The sequence below is a fragment of the Capricornis sumatraensis genome, chromosome 4 (assembly GCF_032405125.1).
Source record: "Capricornis sumatraensis isolate serow.1 chromosome 4, serow.2, whole genome shotgun sequence".
Taxonomy (NCBI): Eukaryota; Metazoa; Chordata; class Mammalia; order Artiodactyla; family Bovidae; genus Capricornis; species Capricornis sumatraensis.
In genome coordinates this window covers 143,651,837-143,677,652 of record NC_091072.1, presented here as the reverse complement: position 1 = coordinate 143,677,652, position 25,816 = coordinate 143,651,837, and the positions used below count along the sequence as shown (strand labels likewise).

At 39.0% G+C, this 25,816-nt stretch overlaps 1 protein-coding gene across 3 annotated transcripts; it reads right to left on the bottom strand.

Annotated features, from left to right (window-relative positions):
• Positions 1-361: 361 nt before the first annotated feature.
• Positions 362-24,868, bottom strand: CLEC1A (C-type lectin domain family 1 member A). Of its 3 annotated transcripts, XM_068970366.1 has the most exons (6): positions 24,532-24,868; positions 12,498-12,596; positions 10,507-10,683; positions 9,170-9,321; positions 6,598-6,716; positions 362-4,841 (listed from the first exon to the last, which is right to left on the bottom strand). In XM_068970366.1, the coding sequence occupies exons 1-6, from the start codon at positions 24,644-24,646 to the stop codon at positions 4,667-4,669; spliced, it is 837 nt and encodes a 278-aa protein (XP_068826467.1). In that variant the 5' UTR covers positions 24,647-24,868; the 3' UTR covers positions 362-4,666. The 3 variants fall into 3 exon arrangements, with proteins under 3 accessions (XP_068826467.1, XP_068826468.1, XP_068826469.1); XM_068970367.1 differs by lacking the exon at positions 12,498-12,596; XM_068970368.1 differs by lacking the exons at positions 10,507-10,683; positions 12,498-12,596.
• Positions 24,869-25,816: the final 948 nt, after the last annotated feature.

The following is a 25,816-nucleotide window of genomic DNA, read 5'->3' as shown; positions in this document are numbered from 1 at the left end:
GGGTCATCCCAGAGCACTGAGCTGAGCTCCCTGTGTTATACAGCAGCTTCCCACTAGCTATCTGTTTTACACACGGTAGTGTAGATATGTCAATGCTGCTCTCTCAGTTCATCTCACCCTCTTCTTCCCTGGCTATGCCCACAAGTCCGTCCTCTACATGTGCGCCCCTATGCCTGCCCTGCAAATAGGTTCATCAGTACCATTTTTCAGATTAGTTTTTAAAAAGTAAAAGGATAGGAAAAATAAAACCCTATCCTGCAAATGTAAAGAGGCTTTTTTTTTAACATGCTTTATTCAAACGCCATTAAATGTATGAAAAGAAAAACTTTAATAACATTTTAGATCCCCAAAATCTATTCATACAAGGAAACTTGTACCAGAAGTTATGTACACCTTAAATCAGATTATGCTGCTTTTTGTATTCTTTGAAAACTATAAGAATTCCATTAGAAAGTATCTGACTTCCAAATATTGAGGCCAACTCTGAGACAGCCTTCTAGATCTTCCTACATATTTCACAATCAGCTACTATCTCTAAAGCAAAAGTTCCCAGCACACGTCTCACATTTCCTGCTGCTACCGGGCTCCTGACCTGTTTCCTGTTGATAAGTTTTTAAGAGCGGTTCAATATCCTCAGGAAAAGAAATAGCTCATTGTGTACCCTGGGGAACTCAGATCTACCAGGAAAGGTCATGTTCCTCATTTGACTTTTCCCTGCAATTTCTTCAGAATTGCTTAAATGCACAAGAATCTAGAAAAAAAAAAAAAGTCCTCTTGTGTTAGAAAACCCATTCACAGGGTGCTACCTCTCTGATTTTTGACAGAAAATTGTTCTCAGAAAGTCATATTTTCAAATTCATGTTATGATTATTTCCTATTCTTAAAATTAAAAAAAAAGAGAGAAAGCTTATGGAAAGAATAATGTGTCATATTTATTTCTGTCCTTTTAAAATATTTTACTCACTTTGTGATCAGTATTGTGGATTTTGTTAGGCTGAGAAGAAATCGAGGAAAGGGTTGGAGAAGAATCAGCTCAAGAATTAGTAGAATTAGTTTCATATGGAATTCTCCAGGCCAGAATACTGTAGTGGGTAACCATTCCCTTCTCCAGGGGATCTTCCCAACCCTGGGATCAAACCCAGGTCTCCTGCATTGCAGGCAGATTCTTTACCAGCTGATCCAAAAGGGAAGCCCTTTAATCTATTAATGAATGTTAAATGAAAGCTATTCAGTGAATTAAAGTCATAATTGTAGCAACACACACAATTCTTGACTTCCCTGGTGGCTCATATGGTAAAGAATCTGCCTGCAAAGCAGGACACCTGGGTTGGATCACTGGGTTGAGAAGTTCCCCTGGAAAAGGGAATGGCAACCACTCCATTATTCTTCTCTGGAGAATTCAACGGAGAGAGGAGCCTGCTGGGCTAAGGTCCATGGGGTCGCAACAAGTCAGACACAACTGAGCTGAGTGACTAACACACTTTCAGTAAAGATTCAACAATATTTTCTAGCTCATAGAATCAGTGAAGATTTAACAGGTTTTTCTATCTTATATAATACACATTTTATTAAACAAATTGGTCGCTTTGTGCATTTTATGCTAGAAGTTTGGAAAATGCAGAGGAATAAAGTGTGGTTTGTTTTTTTCCAAAAATAAATAAATAAATACTATTATTTTTTTCTTCCTCCTCATCCAAAATGACACTTCCCCTTAGGTTGCAGATTTGGAGAGAAAACACTGTTCATTACCCACTAACCAGGCAGTTAGGCCCACTAAAGCAATGACATTTAGAGACACTTGTCATCTATGCTGAAGTAGTCTGTAATTGTGTAAGATGCCAGGGGTCAAAACCAAATATGTGCTAATTTTACTCAGTTCACAAAATCACTTGACTCTCTCATGAGGCAAGGCTTAAATAATACTTAATTGCTTAACTAAAAGCTTAATCCCCGTCTCTTGTTATGTGCTCATTATATTAACCATGTTCATTAAACATCTGTACTTGTCATAGAAAATATTTTGTAATATCCACAGGTCCCCAGTGTAGAGGTCTCTCTGCAATTTGTTCACGAAAGAAGGTTGTTTTTTTCTTGCTTTCACTCATCTATTTTTAAAAATTAAATCCCTTCCTTGCTTTGCAACATATTTTTAATATCCCTTACATTATATATTACAATGTAGATTATGAAACTAATTTCACATGTACCTCATTTCATCTAACAGTAACACCCTGAGAAAACTGTAAATATGCTCACTTTATGCCTAATGAAATAAGCTTTGTGAAGTAAAGGGATTTGTCTGATAATAAATTACAATAAGGGGTCTTTAACTTCCATTTTATGACCACAAATATAGTTCTTTCTGCACGACAGAATAAATTAATGCACAATTTGTTCAACAATGAAGAAATTTCCTAGCTAACCAATGGAAAACTGAAGGGAAAATTCATAAGAAAGAAATCTACAAGCAACGATTGGTAAGTGGCACAGTATTATGGGAATAAACACAACCATCTTCTCTTTATTGTGTATTTGCTAATTTTATGTCATTTCATCATGAGATAGATGTTTATGGAAAATAAAAGTGAAACATCCCAGCTTCCACTGTTGAAAAACAAAGAATGATAACAGATTATCCCTTCTAGTGTTAAACCCCTAAAATTGAATTCTCTCTAATCCAGTGAAGTCAGTGTGTCGTTGCCGGGAGCCACCATGGGAGATCCCACCCGTGGCAAAGGTCATGAGGAAGAGGCCTGACGGGCAAAGGCGAGATCAGGCCTTGAGGGACCCCCCTTCTCGAGCATCTACCTCCAAACCAGAATCTGTCTGTTTTACTATTTCATGACTTTCACCAACTCCTCTGACGTTAACAGGGAGCTATCCCCGACCACCTTTCTCTGGAGAAAATCAACTTAGGGCTCTAGCTAATAAGTCTCGTAGACATGAGAGGAATATTTCAAATCAAACCCCCTCTGTTAGCATTCTAGCTTGTCAGACAGGTTTATCCAGACTCTTGCAGCTACACATATGATTGTTCACAGCCTCCCAACTGTGAGAGACACGGGAAGCCTAAAACATAGAGCCTTTCAAAGAGTTAAAAGTTATTAGAGTAGTGCTGGTGTAGGATTTCATTACTGGGCCAATGCTTGCTGCCAAGTTCCCATATCCCTTATCCACTGTGCACCTGGGAGTGCATTAGTTAACATAGTTGGAATGTAAGAAAAACAAGTGTAGCCTTGGAATTAACCACATCAGACTTTTGAGCTAATTGGTTCTTTCTTGTAACTCACTGCACCTTTGCTCCTTGAGAAATGTAACTCTGTTTAACATTTTCTGAGGCTGACATAGATTAGAAATATAAAGAAAAAAACATTTCAAGGGAAAATAAGTTTTCTGGTTGAAAGCCTTTATCAAAAGAGGGTCATAAAATGTCCACAGGCCTCCAAGGCCAGAAGATAATGTACACAACATTGTCTATGGGAAAGGTTTGCAGAAAAAATCCTGGTTTCGATAAAGACAAAACAGATGTAATGTTTGGGCTGACTCTGTATGACTTTGCATCTTTCATTTCCCTCTATGTACAAGTTAAGGTATTAAAGTCCTTTTTGAAAATAAAATAACGGGCCTCACTTGAAGAAGCTTGGTCACCCAGTGTCTTTTTTTTTTTTTTTTTCCTTTTTTTGGGTTGATCCCTTGGAGCATAGAAGCTCCCTGCATTCACTTATCTGCCTGGGTTTCTAAGACCTGAACGGGAAGGCGTTCTTCATCTTCACTCCCTCGGGAGACCAGGAGGGCACCTGTGGCCTCCGTGAACAGAGCATGCTCCTTGTCTCAGGGCTTTATTGGCTTTCTATGTAAACCAAGGAATATCAGCCTCTTTTCTCTCTGCTATTTTCTTATCTACAACATTCTTTCTTTATCTCTCTCTAAATCATTCTCTTCTCCGATGCCGTTTCTCCTTCAGGTTCCCCTGGATCCTGCAGGGGCTGGACCCCGGCATGTCATGATGGTGTTATTTGGAATTTCTGATACATGTGTGCATATTGTTATTCTGAGCAGGGGACACCTGCACAAGAAGCCAGCTGTGTATATAGATGTCACAGTGTCCCTTTCATTTGCCACGATCTGATTAGATAACTTACCCTATCACAATTCAGTTGACTCATCCTTAACCATATGCTGAAGACATACGCATAACTAAGAAGATTTAAAATTTAGAATGTTAAAACTATCCTCCTGAAGAAATCATGCCTCTCCCAGACTTCTTAGTTTCCTCAAATAATGAAATAATCAGTACTATTACAAAAGCAAATACAAACTCTCAATAAGACACATGTAACCACAACACTGACTGCTATCATATTTTGTGGAAGAGCACCTTGAAGTTGAGTTTTTCCCTAAATCATAAGTCCATTCTAAAATCTCCAACACTTTCCATTATTTATATTTATTATTATTAAATCTTCAGTACCTGGGGGAGTACACGACTTCACGACTAAACCACAACAACACCTGGAAGGTATAACAGGGACTAAATGGACAGAAATAGGAACTGGACCCACACGAGGCCAGGTGCGCATAAAGAGTCTAGAGTTGTGTTCTGCAGAGCAGAAGCTTCCAGTTCTCTGAAGGGGGCCTGCAGTTGTGGTTGTAGGTGGAGAACCGTTCACCTCCACCTCCGACTCAGAGGCTCATGGAGACTCTGCACTTTCACTGTGGCTGCGGCTTTTTCACAAGCGCATCGTCTCAGCTCTCTGCAGTCCTTGGAAAAAGCCTTCCCATTGAGGATGGTCACACAGTCCCTGCTTCTCAGGCTGGTCAAATCTATCATAAGCTCAAACCTCAAAAAAGAAAGAAAAAAGTTATTTTATCATAGTTTATTTCTAAAATAAAGAAAGTACATAGGGAGGGTCCTAAGCTAGGTAAAGTTATAGAATAGACACCCAAAATGAGTTTACTGAGAAGATGAGGTCACCAGCCTCTTTCCTCTCAGCCCCTCAACTTCCACATACATTCCAGGGGCATCAGGTCACTCAAAACAAGAAAAACTATTTCTGACTAAAATTAAAATACATGTTGTCATCCAACTTATCATATGATTTTACTGCCATCTGAAAAATTATCTATCTCAGTTTACTTAACTGTAGAATAAAAAATAATCACATTGAATATGTACTCTCTCCTGGAAAAATAAATCTTATATAGGTATATAGGGGTTTCCCTGGCAGCTCAGATGGTAAGAAATCTGCATGCCATGCAGGAAACCCGGGTTTGATACCTAGGTTGGGAAGATCCCCTAAAGAAGGGAATGGCAGCCCACTCCAGAATTCCTGCCTGAACAATTCCATGGACAGAGGAGCCTGGGGGGGGCTACAGTCCATGGGGTTGCAAAGAGTCAAACATGACTGAGTGACTAACACTTTTCACTATAGTTATGCAGAAAGATGTCTGCTCAAACATGGCTTTAAATTGTTATTTATTTTTTTTAATTGTTGTATATTTTTAATTAATTTTTATTGGAGTAAAGTTGCTTTACAATGTGTGTTAGTTTCTACTGTACAACAAAGTGAATCAGCTATGCATGTGTGCATGCTAAGTCACTTCAGTCATGTCCGACTCTTTGCAACCCCATGGACTGTAGCCTGCCAGGCTCTGCTGTCCATAGGGATTTTCCAGGCAAGAAGACTGGAGTGGGTTGCCATGCCCTCCTCTAGGGGATCTTCCCAGCCCAGGAATCAAACCCACATGTCTTACATCTCCTGCATTGGCAGGTATGTTCTTTACCCACTGAGCCACCTGGGAAGCCCAAATCAGCTATATGCATACATATATCCTTTCTTTTTGGATTTCCTTCTCATTTAAGTCATCACAGAGCACTGAGTAGAGTTCCCTGTGCTATACAGCAGGTTCTCATTAGTTATCTATTTTATACATTAGTATCAGTAGTGTATATATGTCAATCCTAAACTCCCAATTCATCCCAATTCACACCTCCCATTCCCCCTTGATATCCATATATTTGTTTTCTATGTCTGTGTGTCTATTTCTGCTTTGCAAATAAGATCATCGGTACCATTTTTTTTAGATACCACATATATGCATTGACATATGATATTTGTAATATATTTTGATGATATAGATATTACACTTACCAATCTCAAAGAATATACCATACTCATTCCTATCTAAAGGCACATATAAGTTAAACTAATTTTTGATAATATAATTGTTTATATTGTAAATCCTCAGAGACTGTATTTTGAAAAAGTGCTCCCCATTTCATTGCAAGAAAACCAAGAGATCTAAGGTTTTGCTTTATCTCTAGGTATTGACAAGTTGTAGAGTTGTGTGACCTTACACAGGTCACAATTACAACCTGGGCTTCAGTTTATTCATCTATAGCAGAGCTTCCTCTTTCTCTTGCTCTTTTTTGCTCTCTGTCAATGAATCCCATTTGGTCTCTCTCACTGATTTATGAGCCATTCTGACAGTAAGGACTATATTCTGTATGTATCTTTGATATCCTCCTACACAGTATCTTGTCACTCAAGAAAAATCTATTAAATGCTTTTCCCATGTAACGTGCTAAAGGCTTACAGTTCGGAGGAGTAAGGGGTTCCATCCATCCACAGCCAGGCCTTGCCGCTGCCGTTGCGGGATAGCCCTGTCCAATAAGAGTAGAAAAACTCAGAGTAGCTCTGAGGCATGGCAAACTCCTGTGAAAGGCACACAAGAAAACCTTTAGCTTTAGAGATGTTATATGGGCTGGCTTGCATTTTAATACAGGAACAACACATGAGTCCTGCCCACATAACTAATAGGACATTTACAAAAAATGGTGTGCATCCTGAAGTCAGCTAATTTGCTCAGTTCAGTTCAGTTCAGTCGCTCAGTGTGTCCGATTCTTTGCGACCCCATGAATCGCAGTACGCCAGGCCTCCCTGTCCAAGTTAAAGAATTATTTTGCCTTAGTAAGCATGGACTGAATACTGATGTGCTAAAACCAAGAAACACATCAGCCAAGATTTAGAAATGATCCACTATTTTCAAGTCACAGGATTAAATAAGATTGATATAAAAAAATGTGGGAGACAGATTTGGAGACATTTGGGAAATGGAAGAATCTGGAAGGAAAAGTGCAGGAATGTGAAGAATCTTCACAAATATATGTGACAGGGACCGACCAGGAAGGAGAAAAGAATAATGCAAAAAAAAAAAAAAAGGTAAAAGAGGAATTTATAAGGATGATTTATGTCTCAGATGAAGAAGAAAAATGTTTCATATATTTGTACATACATTTTTGTGTATTTATATATAGAATTCCTTTTCTACTGTCCATATTGATTATTTCCCTCTATCTATTCTCAGTCTCATCTATATCTATTCTCATTCTTTAAAATGAAATTTATCTAAATCTATTATAATTATACATTTTTATGTCCTCTTTTCCATAATACTATGAATTCCTTAAGGACATACACTTCATTTTATTTATTTTCACATTCTTAACCCCTCAGATAATTAATGTCACATAATGGTTCAATAAAAGTTTATCACAAATATAAATGAAGCTATTGTTAAGCAACAGTCATAAAACAGGCATATCAAAGGAACTGTAGCTGAAAATATTATCACCAAATAAATCGTGACCCCTTCATGTTAAAAGTTCTATAAATAAATCATACGAAAGTGATTTAAATATATATAAATATACAAAGTACATGAGAGAAAATTTCTATATATCTTTCATAATAATATTTCCACCCACTGAATATAGTGTTCTTCAGTGGTATATCTGAATCCTCAGTATATGCTGGAGGTGGAGAAAACAAAGAGAATAAGAAAAATTAACAGAGTTTATGCCAGGTTACACTGGCTTGGCCAAATAAACTACCTCATTTTCTGCCTAAACTAAGCCATCAAGAAAGGATGAAAAAGATTATTTTAGTAGATGAGAGAGACTGCAGAGTTTCATCCATCACAGATTTCAAGAAGTGGAAAGGAATTAAGATGCAACTAGAAAGATGTTCTTCCCCGATGGCTCAGCGGGTAAAGAATCCGCCTGCAATGCAGGAGGAGACCCGGGTTCAATCCCTGGGTCGGGAAGATCCCCTAGAGAAGGATATGGCAACCCATTCCAGGCTTCTTGCCTAGAAAATCCCATGGGCAGAGGAGCCTGGCGGGCTACAGTCATTGGGGCTGCAAAGAGTTGGACACGACTGAGCATGATGCACAAAGACAAGTTTACAGAAAGATGTTAAGAGTTTGCAGACTTAGTTGAGTATTAATTTTAATTAAATAACTCTGTTGATAAACTACTCTGTGCCATGACCCCTGCTGAAACAATGATAGATAAATAATGGTCATACTGCTTGAGGAATTTAATTCAAAGTCAATAACAAATGTAAGAGAAAAGGGAACAACCACAGCATTTTAATAGTGAATTTGAATTGTATGTACCTATCAATAAATGCCAATTTTATTTTCATATTTTCCTTGACCACTCTATGTTAGGGTTATAAACTTCCAGAAAGCAAGGTATTTATTTGCAGATTATGATTTAATTACATGGTTTTCAATCAAAAGTTTCGCCACTTTCACAGAAAGACAGGAAGTGCTATTTTCGTTCCTCTGATATGGCACCATTATTGCTCCCTTCTTACATAAGCCAAAAGAGCTCAAGAAATTGAGACATTCTTTATTTGAGTCCTGACTGATGGTGAATTTGAAAGGCTTTCTTTCATGTTTCTAAGGGGTGGATATTTGTGGAGATCGTTCTACAAATGATGACCACAAGGGATCACTCAAAGCAATAAAAATAAGATTAAGCCTTCATTACAATAAATGAGAGAGTCTGTGGACCTTGATTGCTTAGAATCTTTTTATTAAATTAATTTTTATTGGAGTATAGTTGATTTACAATATTGTGTTAGTTTCAGGTGTACAGCAAAGTGAATTAGTTATATATATATATATCCACTTTTTTTTAGATTCTTTTCCCATATAGGTCATTACAGAGTACTGAATAGAGTTCCCTGTGCTACAGAGGGATTTTTATATATAACAGTGTGTATATGTTATTTATTTTATATATAACGGTATGTATATGTCAATCCCAATACCTCTTTCTGAGACTACTTCAAACACTCACCAAGCCTCAGGACCTTACCAGCACTTCCTGTGTGTTTATCTTCAGCATAGTCGAGTTCTCAGCAATGCAGAAATATTCACAGCCCTGCCAACTCTTACTTTCTTTATAGAATTGGTAGCATTTGTCCCCATGCCATTTCCATTTTTCTGGGCAAGGGCTACATCTGTGTTCTTGAAAAGAAACCACATTTAGTAAGTTATTTTCTACCCTGTCTTCCTTCTCTCAAAATCACATCATATTTGATGACCCAAGAAACAATTGACTCTTTCTCTCTCTTAGATATTTAATTGCCCAGGCAATGATAATTACAAATGTTTACCGAATACCCACTGTACGCCAGGAATTATAGTTGGGTTTACAGCAGGAACAAAAACAATACAGTGGGAGTTAGAACAGACATGATCTGCTTTCATGGGCAATGGACTGTAGTTATAAGTGGTTAAAACTTCAAATTTCTTGCCCTGTGTAATTCAGCACAAAAAACTATATTCAATTTCATAAAGAACCTTTTCATCTGTTCAGAAACTCAATATGCATTGGATTGGAGAAACCATTGGCGTTTCTATAATTTTCTTCCCCAATATCCTCTTATACAGTAGTACAAGGATTTTTTAACGAAATATATAGCAATAGGACATGGATTATTTTCTCACTCAAATATAAGTAAATAAAATTTTAGAAAAAGACCACATAAATACTAAGCCAAGCATGAATTAAACCAGCAAATCTCCATGAGTCCAAAGTTAAGACGGACATCAAATTCAGAGAAGCAAGTGCACAGACCAAGGGTGAGATGGACAGAGTGGGTAGTGAATATAAATGCAAGAACTAGGCTCTCAGAGCCATGGTCTAACACCTATGTGGGCACATGGTCCTGGGCCTTTAAGAGTTGGGTATCTGAAACCAGGTCCCTTGTGGGTATGCAGTGAGATGAAAATTCCATCATTTCACAAAAATATCTTTATTTTAAAAGCAATCCAACGTCAAAATGTTGACATCTTAAAGTCTGAGGTCAACACGCAAATGGTTATTATATTCTTGTTTGTATTTTTCTATTTGAAATATTTCATAAGGTAATCCTGTATTTTATTTACTTGCATTATTTTGGTTATCCAAAGTTAATTGTACTTATTATTTAAAAATGTCTGAACTTGATGAATCCCGTCCTGTATTGTAGACACAGTTGAACTACATGATCTTGATAACTGGGAATGACCTGGCTGTTCAAACCCTTTATTAAGTTTGCCAGATGACTTGCTGAATAATACATGTTTCCCAGGTACACTGATGGGAGAATCAGCTCTGTATGGACAGATGTGCTGAGAACAGAGAGAAGCTCAGTGATCAGGACTCACCTCCAGTTTTGTTGTAGAGCTCACGGCAGAGCTTCTCAGCCACGTGATGCAGAGTTTCTGCAAGTTTCCTGTTTTGGCTTCGAAGAGATTGCAGCTGTCGGGAGAGATTCCCCAATTTTTCCTCTTTTTGCAAAATGCTGTCTTGCTGAGTGTTAGAGAGCTGGTAGAACTGAAAAACTAAACCAAATTACCAAGTGAGGCTGGACAGCATATTTCTTCACTTTTATTTCTATTGTCTACACCTGGGGAAAACAAAACAGTACGTTGTTTGAGATCCCAGGCTCGGAGATCTCATATTGCCTACATTCAAGTTTGGGCTCTAGTCTATAATAAATTGCATATCTGAAAATGTAGAGTTACAATAACTGTTCCCAGCTTCAGGGATAAATTCCTTAAACATATTTACTGTTCAATAAATCTTTCTGTGTATACTGTCAAACCATTATTCAACCTAAAAGTATAAATCATTTATCTATTAATCATTATATTGAGTATTGTCAATATATCATATATTTTTTATCCCATTCATAGTAATATTATCATTTCTATATTTCATAGCTTTGTAAACTGGGTTCAGTGAGAACAAGTAATTTTCTCAATATGACTAGGCTAGAAAATTTCAACTTAGCTTTAAATTCCAAGTTTCTAAATCTAGGTAGAAACATCTCCATGAATCATGAGAGTCACTTTATATCACTGAAAAGAATATTGCCTGCAAAACAACAGTTATATCAAAATTGGGGATCCATGGTAGAAACATTAAGATAACCTTTGAAAATTTTTTTTTTAATTTAAGATTACAAACAAGTTCTAAAATTTCCTATAAAAATACAATTTGTGACATTAAAACCTGCTTTTACTGTTAACAATTTTCTTCAACTGTTCAGGACACATTGTTAAAGGGTCCCATCTGTTGAAATAAATTTATCCTCTTTCTTTTTTGAGTTTTAAACTTAATTCTTACTAGTTTGAAAATTAAAGACTTTTACACAGGAATTCTTCTTTATTTGATTTCCACAAGTCTCTCCAAAATGATTCTATAACTTCTTGGACTTCTTTATTACAATAGTGTGTGTGTGTGTGTGTGTGTGTGTGTGAGTGTGACTGTGTATTAGTCACTCAGTCGTGTCTGACTCTTTGCAACTCCATGGATTGTAGCCTGCCAAGCTCCTCTGTCCTTGGAATTTTCCAGGAAAGAATACCGAAATATTCTTGGAAATAGGTTGCCATTCCCTTCTCCAGAGGATCTTCCCGACCCAGGGACCAAACCCAGGTCTCTGGCATTGCAGGCAGATTTTTTACTATCTGAGTCACCAGGGAAGCACCCCCTCCTTTTAAAAATAATATTTAATATTAAATATTATAGTGATTAAAGACTTGGTCTATTCTCTGTACCTTGAGGAGGTTGGATATAAATTAAATCTTTCCCTCTGCATGGCCCACTGAGCCATAAATGCCAGAAACAAAAATCACTGTAGCTATAGTCTTTTGTGAAATGGAAAAGAGCTGATGTGTATATACAGTAAAAATTGCTGATGTTAAACATTGATGTGAGTGAGTGAGTGAGTGAAGTCGCTCAGTTGTGTCCGACTCTTTGCAACCCCGTGGACTGTAGCCCACCAAGCTCCTCTGTACATGGGATTCTCCAAGCAAGAATATTGGAGTGGGTTATCATTTCCTTCTCCAGGGGATCTTTCCAACCCAGGGATTGAACCCAGGTCTCCCGCATTGCAGGCAGACGCTTTAACCTCTGAGCCACCAGGGAAGCCCAGACAAAAACCTTCTTATCTCAAACAGAATGTAAACATTTAGCTGGAAAGTGATTGTCGTATTTTAATGCTTCTTCCACTATACGCATCATTTACAGGGTTTCATCCGAATAAGGACTTATTCACAGGCTCCAGAATCAAAGTTAAAAAAATAATAAGTATTTCTCATCCTAGACAAACCTTGAAACCAGGATCCTCCCCCAAGTCAGAGTGCGGACTTACACACAAGCCCCAGAGCTGCCAGGCCAATCAGCAGCACCAAACAGAGAGTCAGCAGGATCAGGGCCACTGGACGCCAAGCAGAAGAAGGACGCTGGTGCTCTGCAAAGACAGGGAACAGAAGCAAAGACAAGGTTTCACTTTTTCTTCCCCTTAGATCTACATCAGTAGCAAGGGAGTAAGAGGAGTTGGTTCTAACAGGTTTCAGGGTCTAGATACCATTCCCTTGGTCCTGGGAAATAGTAACAAGGGTCCAGGCCAGGCCTGACTTAATCTCTGCTAGATTCTTTCATAAATCCCGCTCACTTCTACCTTCCTCCTCTACTCAGTCCTACTTTGCATTGAATCAATTTATGCATTACTGTTAACCTTCTTTTTGTCAAAATTAAAGTTGCAAAAGACTCTCATAAAAATGCCTTAACAAAGAACAATTTTTCACATCATCAGAAAAGAAGTAATGCGTTGTTACTTTTTGCAAAACACTCCCTTTCCCAGTTCGGAAAAGCAAATTGCCTATCAGTAGTGGGGCACTGTTGGTAAATAATCCTCCTGCCAATGCAAGAAAAGTGGAAATGGCATCCTACTCCAGTGTTCTTCCTTGGAAAATGCCATGGGCTGAGAAGCCAGGCAGGCTACAGTCTTTAGGGCAGCAAAGAGTCAGACACAACTGAGCTACTGGACACAGGCACGCACAATGAGAAGTTATTGTTTTACTGTTTCATTTTGGAATTTCTTTGTTGAAAGTCCTTATTTTTCTTGTTCATTCATTTGATTTTATAGCTCCAAAAATAGATGATAAATGCAACATGATCATCAGTTTTTCAATGACGGGTTTAAGTAATCTCAACCTTGTACCCATTAAGGAATGTAAACAAAACAAAACTAGCCAGCATCTTTTCCTTGCCTACAGCCCACAAGCATGCCTTCTGGTGATTGCATAGGTTCTGCTGAGTCAGGGATAAGCTCATCACCTTGTGAGGTCAGCTATCAATCTGAATAACCAGCAATATCTGACCAGGAAGACCCACAGTCAGATCCAAGTATCCTCTAGCATTGTGATAAAAATGAAAGGGGAGTTAAACTCTCAAACCCTGGTTTCTTCGTGACCTGTGAGTTTCACTTCATTGGGAATTCAAATTAGGTTCAAAATCGGAAAGATTAAAGACATATAAATTCATTTCCTCTTTAGCAAAGCCCCCTGCATGATAAATTTCAGATACAGAGATTTGTACTATGCATTATTTCCAAATGGGGAATGATAACTATTAATAGTAAAGATAGTACAGAAGTAGAAAATACGATCAATATCCTCTTAGACTTACCACCAAACAGGGAAAATAAGTAAAAATCAGAATCCAGACATTGAAATATTTTGAAATGCGAATCTTATTTTAATTGTATGATCATATCTTTTCACAAAAACTTTCAATGGTGTGCATTATTTTCAGGACAAAATCCATTATCACTTTTCCTAAAGATAGAATGCCCACTTTTAAAAAGTGGGCATTTTATTATTGTACTTCTCAACTTAAAAACTGCCAGTAGGGAAATTCCCTGGTGGTCCAGTGGTTAAGAATCTGTCTGCCAATGCAGAGGACACGGGTTTGATTCCCTGTCCAGGAAGATCCCACGTAAGTGGGGCAACTAGGCCTGAGAGTGTGGCAACTACTGAAGCCTGGCATGCCCTAGGGAGCCTCTGCTCTGCAGCAAGAGAGGCTACCACAGTGAAAAGCCCATGCACCACAACTAGAGAGTGGCCCCTGTTCAGTTCAACCAGAGAAAGCCAACACCCAGCAATGAAGACCCAGCACAGCCAAGATAAATAAAAATTTTTAAAAAACCAACACCTGCCAATAGCTTTATTGCACTTAGAATAAAATTATACAAGCATCTTTTTCATCTGGAGCCTATCTAGGTCTCTCATCCATTTCTGAACTATCCTCTTCTCACTCAAACAGTCTAGTCACAGTGACCTTCTGTTTATCCTTGATCCAAACCACTGTGTCCCTGTCTTAGTACCTTTGTATTAGCTCTGTTTATACTCCTGCATTAATCAATCCTCAGGTGGGTTACTAATAGCCTACCTGCAATCCAGCTTCCCATTTAAATGGTGCATCCTTGTAAGATGTCATTGGGAGTTCATCTCTAGCACATCATCCCATTATGTATGTATGTCAAAAAAAAAGAAAAAAGATTACTAAGTGATATTCCATCACCTTTCTTTGCTTTTGTCTATTTCCTCTGCTTGAATGTACGTTACATTAAAACAGTGATCTTGTCGGGACTTCCCTGGTGGTCCAATGGTTAAGAATCCACCTTGCAGTACAGGGCACACAGGTTTGATCCCTGGTCAGGGAACTAGGATCCCACATGCTACAGAGCAACTAAGCCTGGGGGCTGCAACTCCTGAGTCTGCATGCCACAACCAGAGGGTCCGTGCACTGCAGTGTAAGATCCTACATGATGCCTGGGTGCCACAACTAATACTTGAAGCATCCAAATAAATAAGATAATACAAGTAATAAAAACAATGATCTTGTCTTTCTTGTTCATCAGTGTATTTCCAGCACTGAAAATAGTGTCTGGCCTCATAAGGCCTGAATACATATTTGAGGGCTTCCCTCATAGCTCAGTCGGTAAAGAATCTGTCTGCAGTGCAGGAGACCCAGGTTCAATCCCTGGGTCAGGAAGATCCCCTGGAGAAGGAAATGGTAACCCACTCCAGTTTTCTTGCCTAGAGAATCCCTGGATAGAAGAGCCTAGCAGGCTACAGTCCCTGGGGTCGCAAGAGTCGGACATGACTTAGCGATGAAACCACCACCACCATATATTTGACGCAGCAAATGCATGAAGGATGAAATTATGAAAAACTAATATTATCTAAACTATTTAATTTTTACAGAGGCACAGAGCATCATCTAACATTAAGCTTTACAGGTTGATTTTTTCTTTTTTTAATCTATTGACTTTTCAGCAAGACTTCTGTCAGCAGAGGGCAGACTCAGCTAAATTCATCTCCTGGCCAAACTGGTTTCTAGACACTGACTTAAGTGACATGCTGAAGCATAAGCAGATAGAGCAGTGACTTGCTTTCTCCTCTGTTTCTTTCAAGTGGCTGGTCTATCAGGTTTGGTCTAAATTTTTCTGGAAATTGCTAGCTACTCATGACAGCATCCTTAAGCATATCTCAAATAAGCAGAGCCTGAAAGAGTAAGATCAGAGATACAGCTTAAGCTAAACATCCTCCTGCAAACCCTGTCTCTTTAAAGTTCTATATAGCCTATGTAGCTCAAGAAAATTAACCAGATGGATGTTTCTAGATTCCAGAGGCAAGTATATATGTAGACCCACCACCATGGTAGCTTTATTTTTCTCTCTTATCTGTTCAGTTTAGTCATGTCCAACCCTTTGTGACCCCATGGACTGCAGCACGCCAGGCTTTCCTACTATCAAATATATTATATATCCTACTTACTTGGGATAGCGGGGAGGAACTGTAGGAGAAGAACTTACCCAGCACTAGGAAACCAGACTTCCATGATGGTGAGACTATAGTATTGAAAGTTTTACTTATTCCTTTTCTTTGAAGTTATTTTTCCTCTAGGTATGTTTTTTCTCTAACTGTGAATTTAATTTTCCCAAGTTTTGTTCCAAGCACCCTGATTATAATGAAGTCTCTCTCTCTTGGGCCACTCCCACCTTAAAATAAGAAAAATAAGCTGCCTGGAGGTGCGTCGGTTTAGCTTGGCTTTATTTTTTGGAAGACAACTCTGATGCTGTCTCCTGAGGCTTGTTTAGAAAAAGGTGCGGTCAGGCCAAGGAATGATACCAAACATCCCTAGGAATAATAAGATATATATAGGAAAAAACCCACCTCTTTCCTGTAACCTCTTACTATAATATGCTATAAAAGACTGTAGTGCTAAGGTCAAGTTTTGAATACTTTTTAAAGGCCTTTGAAATAAGAAGGGTGCTAAAAGCTTGAAAAGACACAAAGAATTTAAATAATTTGTATAAAGTCACATTGCAAAATGGGCTTCCCAGGTGGCTCAGTGATAAAGAACCCGCCTGACAATGCATAAGATGCAGTTTCACTCCCTGGGTTGGGAAGATCCCCTGGAGAAGGAAATGTCAACCCATTCCAGTATTCTTGCCTGGGAAATGCCATGGACAGAGGAGCTTGATGGGCTACAGTCCATGAGGTCACAAAAGCCAGACATGACTTAAAAACTAAACAACAATTTATATGTCCAATAGAGTTTCGTTTCTGAAATATGTTTCAAAAATAACATTACTGTATTGGTGTTTTTCTTTCTGGCTTACTTCACTCTGTATAATCGGCTCCAGTTTCATCCATCTCATTAGAACTGATTCAAATGTATTCTTTTTAATGGCTGAGTAATACTCCATTGTGTATATGTACCACAGCTTTCTTATCCATTCATCTGCTGATGCACATCTAGGTTGTTTCCATGTCCTGGCTATTATACTAACACATATATATGGAATTCAGAAAGATGGCAATGACGACCCTGTATGCAAGACAGCAAAAGAGACACAGATGTGTAGAGCGGACTTTTGGACTCAGAGGGAGAGGGAGAGGGTGGGATGATTTGGGAGAATGGCATTGAAACATGTATACTATCATGTAAGAAACGAATCTCCAGTTTATGTCCGATGCAGGATACAGCATGCTTGGGGCTGGTGCATGGGGATGACCCAGAGAGATGTTATAGGGAGGGAGGTGGGAGGGGGGTTCATCTTTGGGAACGCATGTACACCCGTGGTGGATTCATGTCAATGTATGGCAAAACCAATATGGTATTGTAAAGTAAAATAAAGTAAAAATTAAAATTTAAAAAAAAATAACATTACTATTAATGATAATTGCTAACATTTCTTGAGTTACTGAGATAAATACTGTATAGGAATTAATATCATCCATCCTTACAACTACTTTATGAGGTAGATACTATTATCATCTCAGTATTACGGATAAGCAGCTGAGTCCTAGAGAAGTTAGTAAGGCAATTAATTAGTTAGAAGTTAGTAAGGCAAGGATACACAGCTACTGATAATAGTACTTATTGAGTGTTATATATGTTTTAGTATTTCATTTGAATCTCCCAATAATTATTCAAGAGGGCACTACTTTAAACTTTTATTTGGATAAGAAAACTGCAGTGCCCAAGAACTGCTTAATTTTCTTACAGTTGCACAGCTAGTAAATGATGGAGCCAGATATGCTATCCAAGCATTCATTCTAGAGCTGAATATTTTTTAAAGGTGATTTTATTTTGTTATTTATTTATTTATAGGCCGAGCAGCATGTGTGATCCTAGTTCCCTGACCAGGGGTTGACCCTGTGTCCCCTAGAACTGGAAGCACAGAGTCCTAACCACTGGATCACCAGGTAAGTCCTGGACCTGAATATTTTAAATCATTTCCCAATCCTCTCAACAAATCCCACATTAATATTTTCCTTTATAAGGGAGCTCCATATGGAATTATAGAAGCACTAGCATTTCACCACTTGTAACTTTTCACATCTGTGTTGTGAATATCTTAATAAGAGCCACCTTAAATTCATATATTCTCTACTCTACCGCCAAGGTGAACTTACTAAATTTAAGTCTCCCTTAAGGTTAAAATGGGCTTCCCTGGTGGCTCAGAGGTTAAAGCGTCAGCCTGCAATGCGGGAGACCTGGGTTTGATCCCTGGGTTGGGAAGATCCCCTGGTGAAGGAAATGGCAACCCACTCCAGTATTCTTGCCCGGAGAATCCCATGGACGGAGGAGCTTGGTGGGCTACAGTCCACGAGGTCGCAAAGAGTCGGACACAACTGAGCAACTTCACTTTCACTTTCACTAAGGTTAAAATGTTCCTCAGCTATAAAAGGTCCTGCATAGAAGCATTCCCTCCTACTCTTCAGCCTCAGTTTCCCCAACCCCTCCCTCATCACTCCTTCCCTTTGAGGACCATACATTCTTCAGACCAACAGTCTACCCTGCCATCCTGTTTGACTTTGCTAATGATTCCCACAATTGTCTGGATCTAAATTCCAATCTGACATCAACGCCTCATCTCTTCTCTTTGTAGTTCTGTCTTCCTTCTTTTATCCACGAATATACTGCACCAAGCTAGCTCTTATCTCTGTGCTTTTATCTCTGCACATGTGGTCGTCACTCTGGAAAGACCACCCAGAGCCAGAGTTGCTTTTCCTGGAAAACCTGAACTTAGACTTACAGACTAGATCAAATGTCACCTCGTTCAAAGATACCCACATGTGTAAACACTGTCAGTAACTTATTCATTCCTCTTTGCTTCCATGACTTCCTACATATGTTCAATAGCAGTACATGACATACTCTTCTAATCAGCAATTAAGATCATTCCTTCCACTTCTCCAAGCACCTAAAAGTAGAGCCTCCCCTGTGCCTACCATAATGTTTGACTTTTAGTAGGCATGAATTAAAGATGTATTGAAACAATTAGAAGTGGTTTATGCCATGACTCTTTTTCTATACAGTTTTTTCTTTTATTTATGTTATCATGGAGCTCTTTGCTTTTTGGGGGGGAGGGAGGCTGCAGAGCATATGGGATCTTAGTTCCTCAAGCAGGGATGGAACCCAAGCACCCTGCATTGGAAGAGCAGAGTCTTAACCACTGGACTGCCAGAGAGGTTCCTCTGCCATGTCTCTGTGCTGTGGTTCAGGAAATGAAGCTAAAAATCTTGGAAAAATTCAAAAATGTTATAATTAATATGAGTAAGGGAAAAATGGAACTTGGATTTAAGGTTCTCTTCTTACTATCATTTTCCCCTTAAACACAAATACAGTTTCATATTTTTTGATAAGGCTATATTTAGACAGGAAATCTGACCCATAGTTATTTCATTCTTTGTCTCTGGTACGTTATTACTGCAAAGTGCTATAGTTGCAACTCTTTCCAATCTATAATTGAGTTAGAATCTCCTACACTGTAAAAAATAATTTTAGAAAGCACTCATACAACCCCACAACACATTGGCTCTAACATTCTACCTTTTCTCTTTACAGCCAGGCTCCTCAAAAAAGAAGACAGAAAGGTGGAGGGAAAAGGAATGAAGAGAAATTTATTTATTTATTTATTTATTTATTTATTTTGTATTTTTAAAATTAATTTATTGTGTCAAAGTACAATACTCACATTGTTTACAGAGTGAACAGGCTTGTTACGAAAAAACTTGCCCCTCCAATTCTGCTTCCCCACGTTTCACATTCCTCTCTACCACGAGGCAAACACTTTCACATGTTGTTGGATATTCTGTTGTGGTTATTCTACATATGGACACCCTGTCCACCCAAACCACATACATGCACTTCCCATCCACTCACTCTTCCATTCTTTCAGTAAGGCTTTGTAGTATTCAAAAATCTCAAGCGTTCCACATGCAGCATTTAAACAATTGTAACTATATAAATGTTTGCTACACTTGAGTAATGCGGTATACTGTAATTATTTTTTCTTTGCGTGCATACCTTTCTTTTGCTGATAGTAATTCTTTTTAGGTACTTTTCACAAATTCTCATCCTGTTGAAATCTCTTATTAACACATTGGATATTCTATCAATTTCATCTTTTGGAGATAACTTTCTTTCCCAGGGACTCCTAACCCACTAAAATTTAGATAGTGTCTTAAAATCTGCAATCCTTCTAGGATTGCATCTTGGGATTTCCTTCATCTCTTTTTTGTGTTGAAGCCTCTGTTTCTTTAGTAATGAGACTTTTTCTTTATTTCCTCTCTCATATTAGTGGATCATATCCTTCAGTAGTTTCCTGAGAAAGAAAGGATGAGTGGTCAATTTTTTGAGACTTGCATACTCTAAAATGTATTTATTCCTCCTCCACACTAAATTAACTGTTTGGATTGGTAGTTTGCTGGGTACAAATTCAGATGGCAAATCATTTTCCCTTACAATTTAAAGACGTTGCTCTGTTGCCTCATAGTTTCTGCTGTTGTTAATGAAAAAGACAAAATATCATCATTATTTTAATTATGTATTTTCTTTCTTAACTACTAGTTCCTTGCAAATCCCTGCTATGAAAAATGACCAATAATCCATTTTGCTTCCTATTTCTAATAAATTGTTTTTAACCTTCCTCTTGCTTGAACTCTCTGCCATATTGTTTATTATTTTTAAAATTTGCTCTTTATTACCATTGGCTTTTCCATTTCTCTCAAAGTTAGTGTCTCTTGGCTTCCTAGAAGCCTCTCTCTCCTGCTCCACATCCATTACTGCCTATCACTCATTGTTAGTGGGTCCTACTGGGCCTCTTTCTCAGCCTGCCCTTCAATTATATTCCCCAAGATTCTCTCCTTGGCATTCTTCTCCTGTGTTTTGTCTTACTTTGTTTTCATTTTACATTCCTCAGTGATCTCACTCAGAAAGTTTAATCCCTACCTGCTGCTGCTGCTGCTAAGTCACTTCAGTCGTGTCCAACTCTGTGTGACCCCATAGATGGCAGCCCACCAGGCTCCCCCATCCCCGGGATTCTCCAGGCAAGAACACTGGAGTGGGTTGCCATTGCCTTCTCCAATGCATGAAAGTGAAAATTGAAAGTGAAGTCGCTCAGTCGTGTCTGACTCTTAGCAACCCCATGGACTATAGCCTACCAGGCTCCTCTGTCCATGGGATTCTCCAGGCAAAAGTTCTGGAGCAGGTTGCCATTGCCTTCTCCGTAATCCCTACCTATAAGCCATCAATTCTCACGTGTGTTGGGTTGGCCAAAATGTTTCAGTTTTCCTGTAACATCTTATGGAAGAACTCAAATGACCCCATTTTTGGCCAAGCCTGTGGGCTTCCCCTGTGTCTCATCTGGGAAAGAATCCAAGAGCCCCTGGAGAAGGGAAAGGCTACCCACTCCCATGTGCTGGCCTGGAGAATTCCATGGACTATATAGTCCATGGGGTCACAAAGAGTCGGATACGACTGATCGACTTTCACTTCACTTCATACATTTAGCTCAGAATCATTACCTCAGACCCACATGAGATATATACAAGTGCCTTTAGGCAACTCCAACTGCTTGTGCCTTCTCTTACAAGCATGTCACACTCACACTGAATCCATCATCTTCCCCAGTCCTTCTGTAGCTTTCTTAGTTGATGGGAGCACCATCTACATGACGTCAGATGAAACTCAGTCAACCTATGCTCGCCTCCTCCTTGCCTTCCCCCTTTGTAACCGGTCACCAATACTTTAAACACTCACTTGTCAATATCTTTCATATCTAATTCCTCTTCCTCATTCCCACACTACTTTAGCTCAGGATCTTCTTACCTCATGCTCAGACTAAAGTAAAGGCTTGGTATTAGCTCATTCAGCTTCATAGTCCTTCAAAACATCCCCCTCCAACTCTACCCTTCAGCCATAATATATTTCATTCTCCGTAATAAGTTACATAAGACTTATTATGGCTTTCCTCTTATGTATCTGGCTGCCTGTAGCAACCCCAGCCCCTTATACCCTCCCATTTCTGTTTCCATGTCACAAGAAACATCTTAAAGTTAAGTCCACTCAATGGTCACTCCCTCTTTCAAATCTTTCCTGATCTCTACCCTTACCAGACAGAAAGGACCAATTCCTCTAGGAGAGCATGCCCCATCACAGCACTGAATCACACATGCTGTTCACTTAACAACTTTCTTATTCTTTAAATTTCCTCATAAGCAGGGATCATATCATATTTGAAATTATATCCTCAGTATTTTGCAACATGCCTGGCATGGCACGGACCTCAAGCATAAGTTTAAGGAAAGGAGGTCTGAAAGCATTGTCTTTCATTTCTATTTTGTATCCTTTGAATTATTTGGCATGTTTTAAACACAAATGTAAATTTTATATCAAAAATTAAAAACTAGAAAATAAGTGAATGTGGATACTTTATTTTTATTCATTCTAAAGAAAATATTAAATTTTCCCAGGCATAATTGTCTCACAATCTTAAATTGAATCTGAATCTTCTGCATTGCTGAAAAACTCCCAGAGTAGTTGTTGCTATTATTTTTAGCAGCAAAATGATATCAGATCTGTTTTTCTAATAAATAATGAGGCTTTTATTGTGACATTTCTCTAAATACTTGCATTATCATGAGATGGAAACAAAATATCAGACATGCAGGGTAAGACAACTATTATCAGATGTTTGCCTTCAAGACATTTTGACCTCCACTCCTCCTGCTCCAATTGCCATTCTTACAAAAAGGTTGCCAGATGTTTTAGCTGGTGTTTTATCCTGCTCCACCCATCTCTCCACCCTCTAACCTCAGCAGAACTTACTGGTACACCCTGTTCCTGATCATGCTGATCACTGAGGTTTGTGCAAATTCCCAGTTCTAGTCAAAGGTGAAAATGAAGCTGTATACAAGCTACTTGAAACCACAGTCTTGAGAGCTGACTCTTCACAGGATTTGTTGGAGGAACATACCATATCCTATTACACATATCCAGTGGCTACAGAATCTGACATCTCAAAGTTATCGGTTTGTTTCATATCAAGGAGGCTGAAAATTTCCAGGATCTAGGACCAGAAACTAGATACATTAGTATAAATAAATCAATGAATAAAATCTAAAAAGCTGCCACAAGAATCCCAGGTGGCACAGTGGTAAACAAACCACCTACCAAGGCAGGAGACATGGGTTCAAACCCTCCGTCAGGAAGATCCCTTAGGAGAAGGAAATGGCAACCCACTCTAGTATTCTTGCCTGGAAAATCCCATAGACAGAAGAGCCTGGCAGGCTAGAGTCCAAGGGGCTGGCAAAGGAGTCGGGTACAACTGAGCGGCTAAATAACACCCTGTGGTATTAGAACCTATTCCCGTTTCTACTACAGTTTGAGATCTTTTTACCAAAATGCAGGTCACATTTCTGCCTTGGATTGTCTGAGTTTTCTAGGAAATAGAATCCTTCTTCTCTGGACTGAGAAAAATATATATGGATAAATGTGTGCATCCTAAACTGCTTCAGTTGTGTCTGACTTTGTGTGACTGCATGGACTGTAGCCTGCCAGGCTCCTCTGTCCATGGGAATCTCCTAGCAAGGACACTGAAGTGAGTTGCCATTTCCTTCTCCAAGTGATCTTCCTGACCCAGGGGATCGAACCCACGTCTTACGTCTCCTGCATTGGTAGGCAGGTTCTTTACCACTAGAGCCACGTGGGAAGCCCATATGTATATATAGTTATGTATAAATGCAAATATAAATATCTATATATACATTATGTGAAAAAGTGAACTATCAGAAATAGCATAAGATATGACTAAAATTACTTTCACATTTTAATCCAATTATTTCAATAATATTCTAGGAGTCAAGAGAACAAAAGGGAATGAGATGGGATGCAATTGCAACAGCAGCCATTATTTATACCACCAAATCATGGAATTTCAGAGGTGAAGGGATGCTAGAAAGCATTTGTTTTGATCCCCTCTCATTTCACAGATAATAAAACCAAACCCCTGATGTTGGCATGACTCTCCCTACGCCTCACAACTTCAAGAAGCAGAATTATTACAATAAACTATCAGGGTTGCCATATCTGCTTGGAAACGCCTCTCTAAAGTCATGAGTTCAAAACTAGCAGAAAGGTAGCCTTTATCAATCTAAATTTCCAGATCAGATCACAGATGGTAACTAAAACAGCATTGGATCTGAACACAGGAAGGAGAAAAGACGTTGTTCTAACTGTCCATTCACTCTCACGTTTGCCTGTGTGCTACACAAAATGGTAAAATTAACACACCCTCAAATGCAAACCACTCTGCCAGAAACAGGCTCTTAGAAAAATCTCTGTACATACACTGAGTTTAATTTTTTCACGTGATCATATATGTGGCATACAAGTTGTAGAAAAGTGCACAGATATGCATCCTTGTAAATCACAGAAACATTTTCTCTCTTTCCTCCACTTCGTACCCTCCTAGGCTAGGAAGCTGGTACCCTAGCTCATCTCCTGCATTTCTCAAGGGTCTGACCACCTTGGACTACGGGTACCTGTATGGCCAAGCTCTGGCCGCTGGGATGTAGCAGAGGCTTGAGAATGCAGGCTCATCGTGGTGTCTCCATCAGCATCCAGCATGTCCCGCGTGCTGCTGTACTTGGCCAGCATCTGGATTCCTGCACGGGTGACCGTGGGCTGTGGCTGGATTTCCCCGAGTGAGGCAGTTCAGAGACCGAGGCACTGAAAGGCATGCCTAAGGTCCTCCTCCCTGAGCAAGTAGTAGGGGAAGCCTCCGACTCCAGTTCCTGCCACGAGAGGCCCGGCCCCTGTCCTATGAACTTGAACCCTGATTGCCAAATCCGTCAGGCCGAGGGGAAACAGCGTGTGTTTTCTATTTGGGCGGTCTCCGTCTGAACAATCATCCAAGGGGTTGCCCTTCTCGGCTCTCTTTTGTTTATTTGTTAGTACTTCCTGTGTAACTACAACCTAAAAAGACGGCAAGAATTTACAATCGCCAGAAGGAAGGTTCCCAGCAATAATCCCAGAGGGACTTCACAAGGCTCTTATCCATCACACACTCCCTGAGTTACTCAGATCTAGTTTAGTCGGCCTGTGCTTTTGTGAAAGGAAATTATTGGACTGGCCTCTTCCTTTCTCTGAGGGCATAAGGTAAAGCAGGGTCCCCAACCTGCTGTCAGATCAGCCTTGGCATTAGGTTAGAAATAAAGTACACACCTGGTCTTAGATCCCTGGATATGTTCCAGTATCTCCCAGTTTATTGTCTATGGGAACTTGAATAGAATTTGTATCATACCGTTGTGTAAAAATTACATAAATCTTAATTATGCTGAATTGGTTCATAGTGTTTTTCAGGTTTACTATATCCTTCTACTTCTCTGTATATTCATGCTATTAATTTTTGAGAGTTTGATATTGAAACTCCAACTAAAAATCTTAATTTATCTACTTAAAAATAATTGCGATATATGACCTTGTTTTATATTTTCCAACTCTCCTGTAAATGTGTTATCATATTTTCATAATTTAGAAAAGAAAAAAGAAAGAAAATAGTAAAATGATTTTAAAAAATAAATAAAGTGCACAATAAACATAATGCACTTGAATCAGCCTGAAACTACTCCTTGCACCCCTGGTTCATGGAAAAATTATCTTCCACAAAATTGGTCTCTGGTGCCAAAAAGGTTAGTGTGGGAACCAGTGTGTACATGGAAAATGGGGAGACTTCACCCTATAGGCTTTACATGGTAAAGCATCAAATACAGCAAATGTCAGCCTAGGAGGGTCCTTTCGTTGCTGTTTTAGTCGCTGTTGCATCCC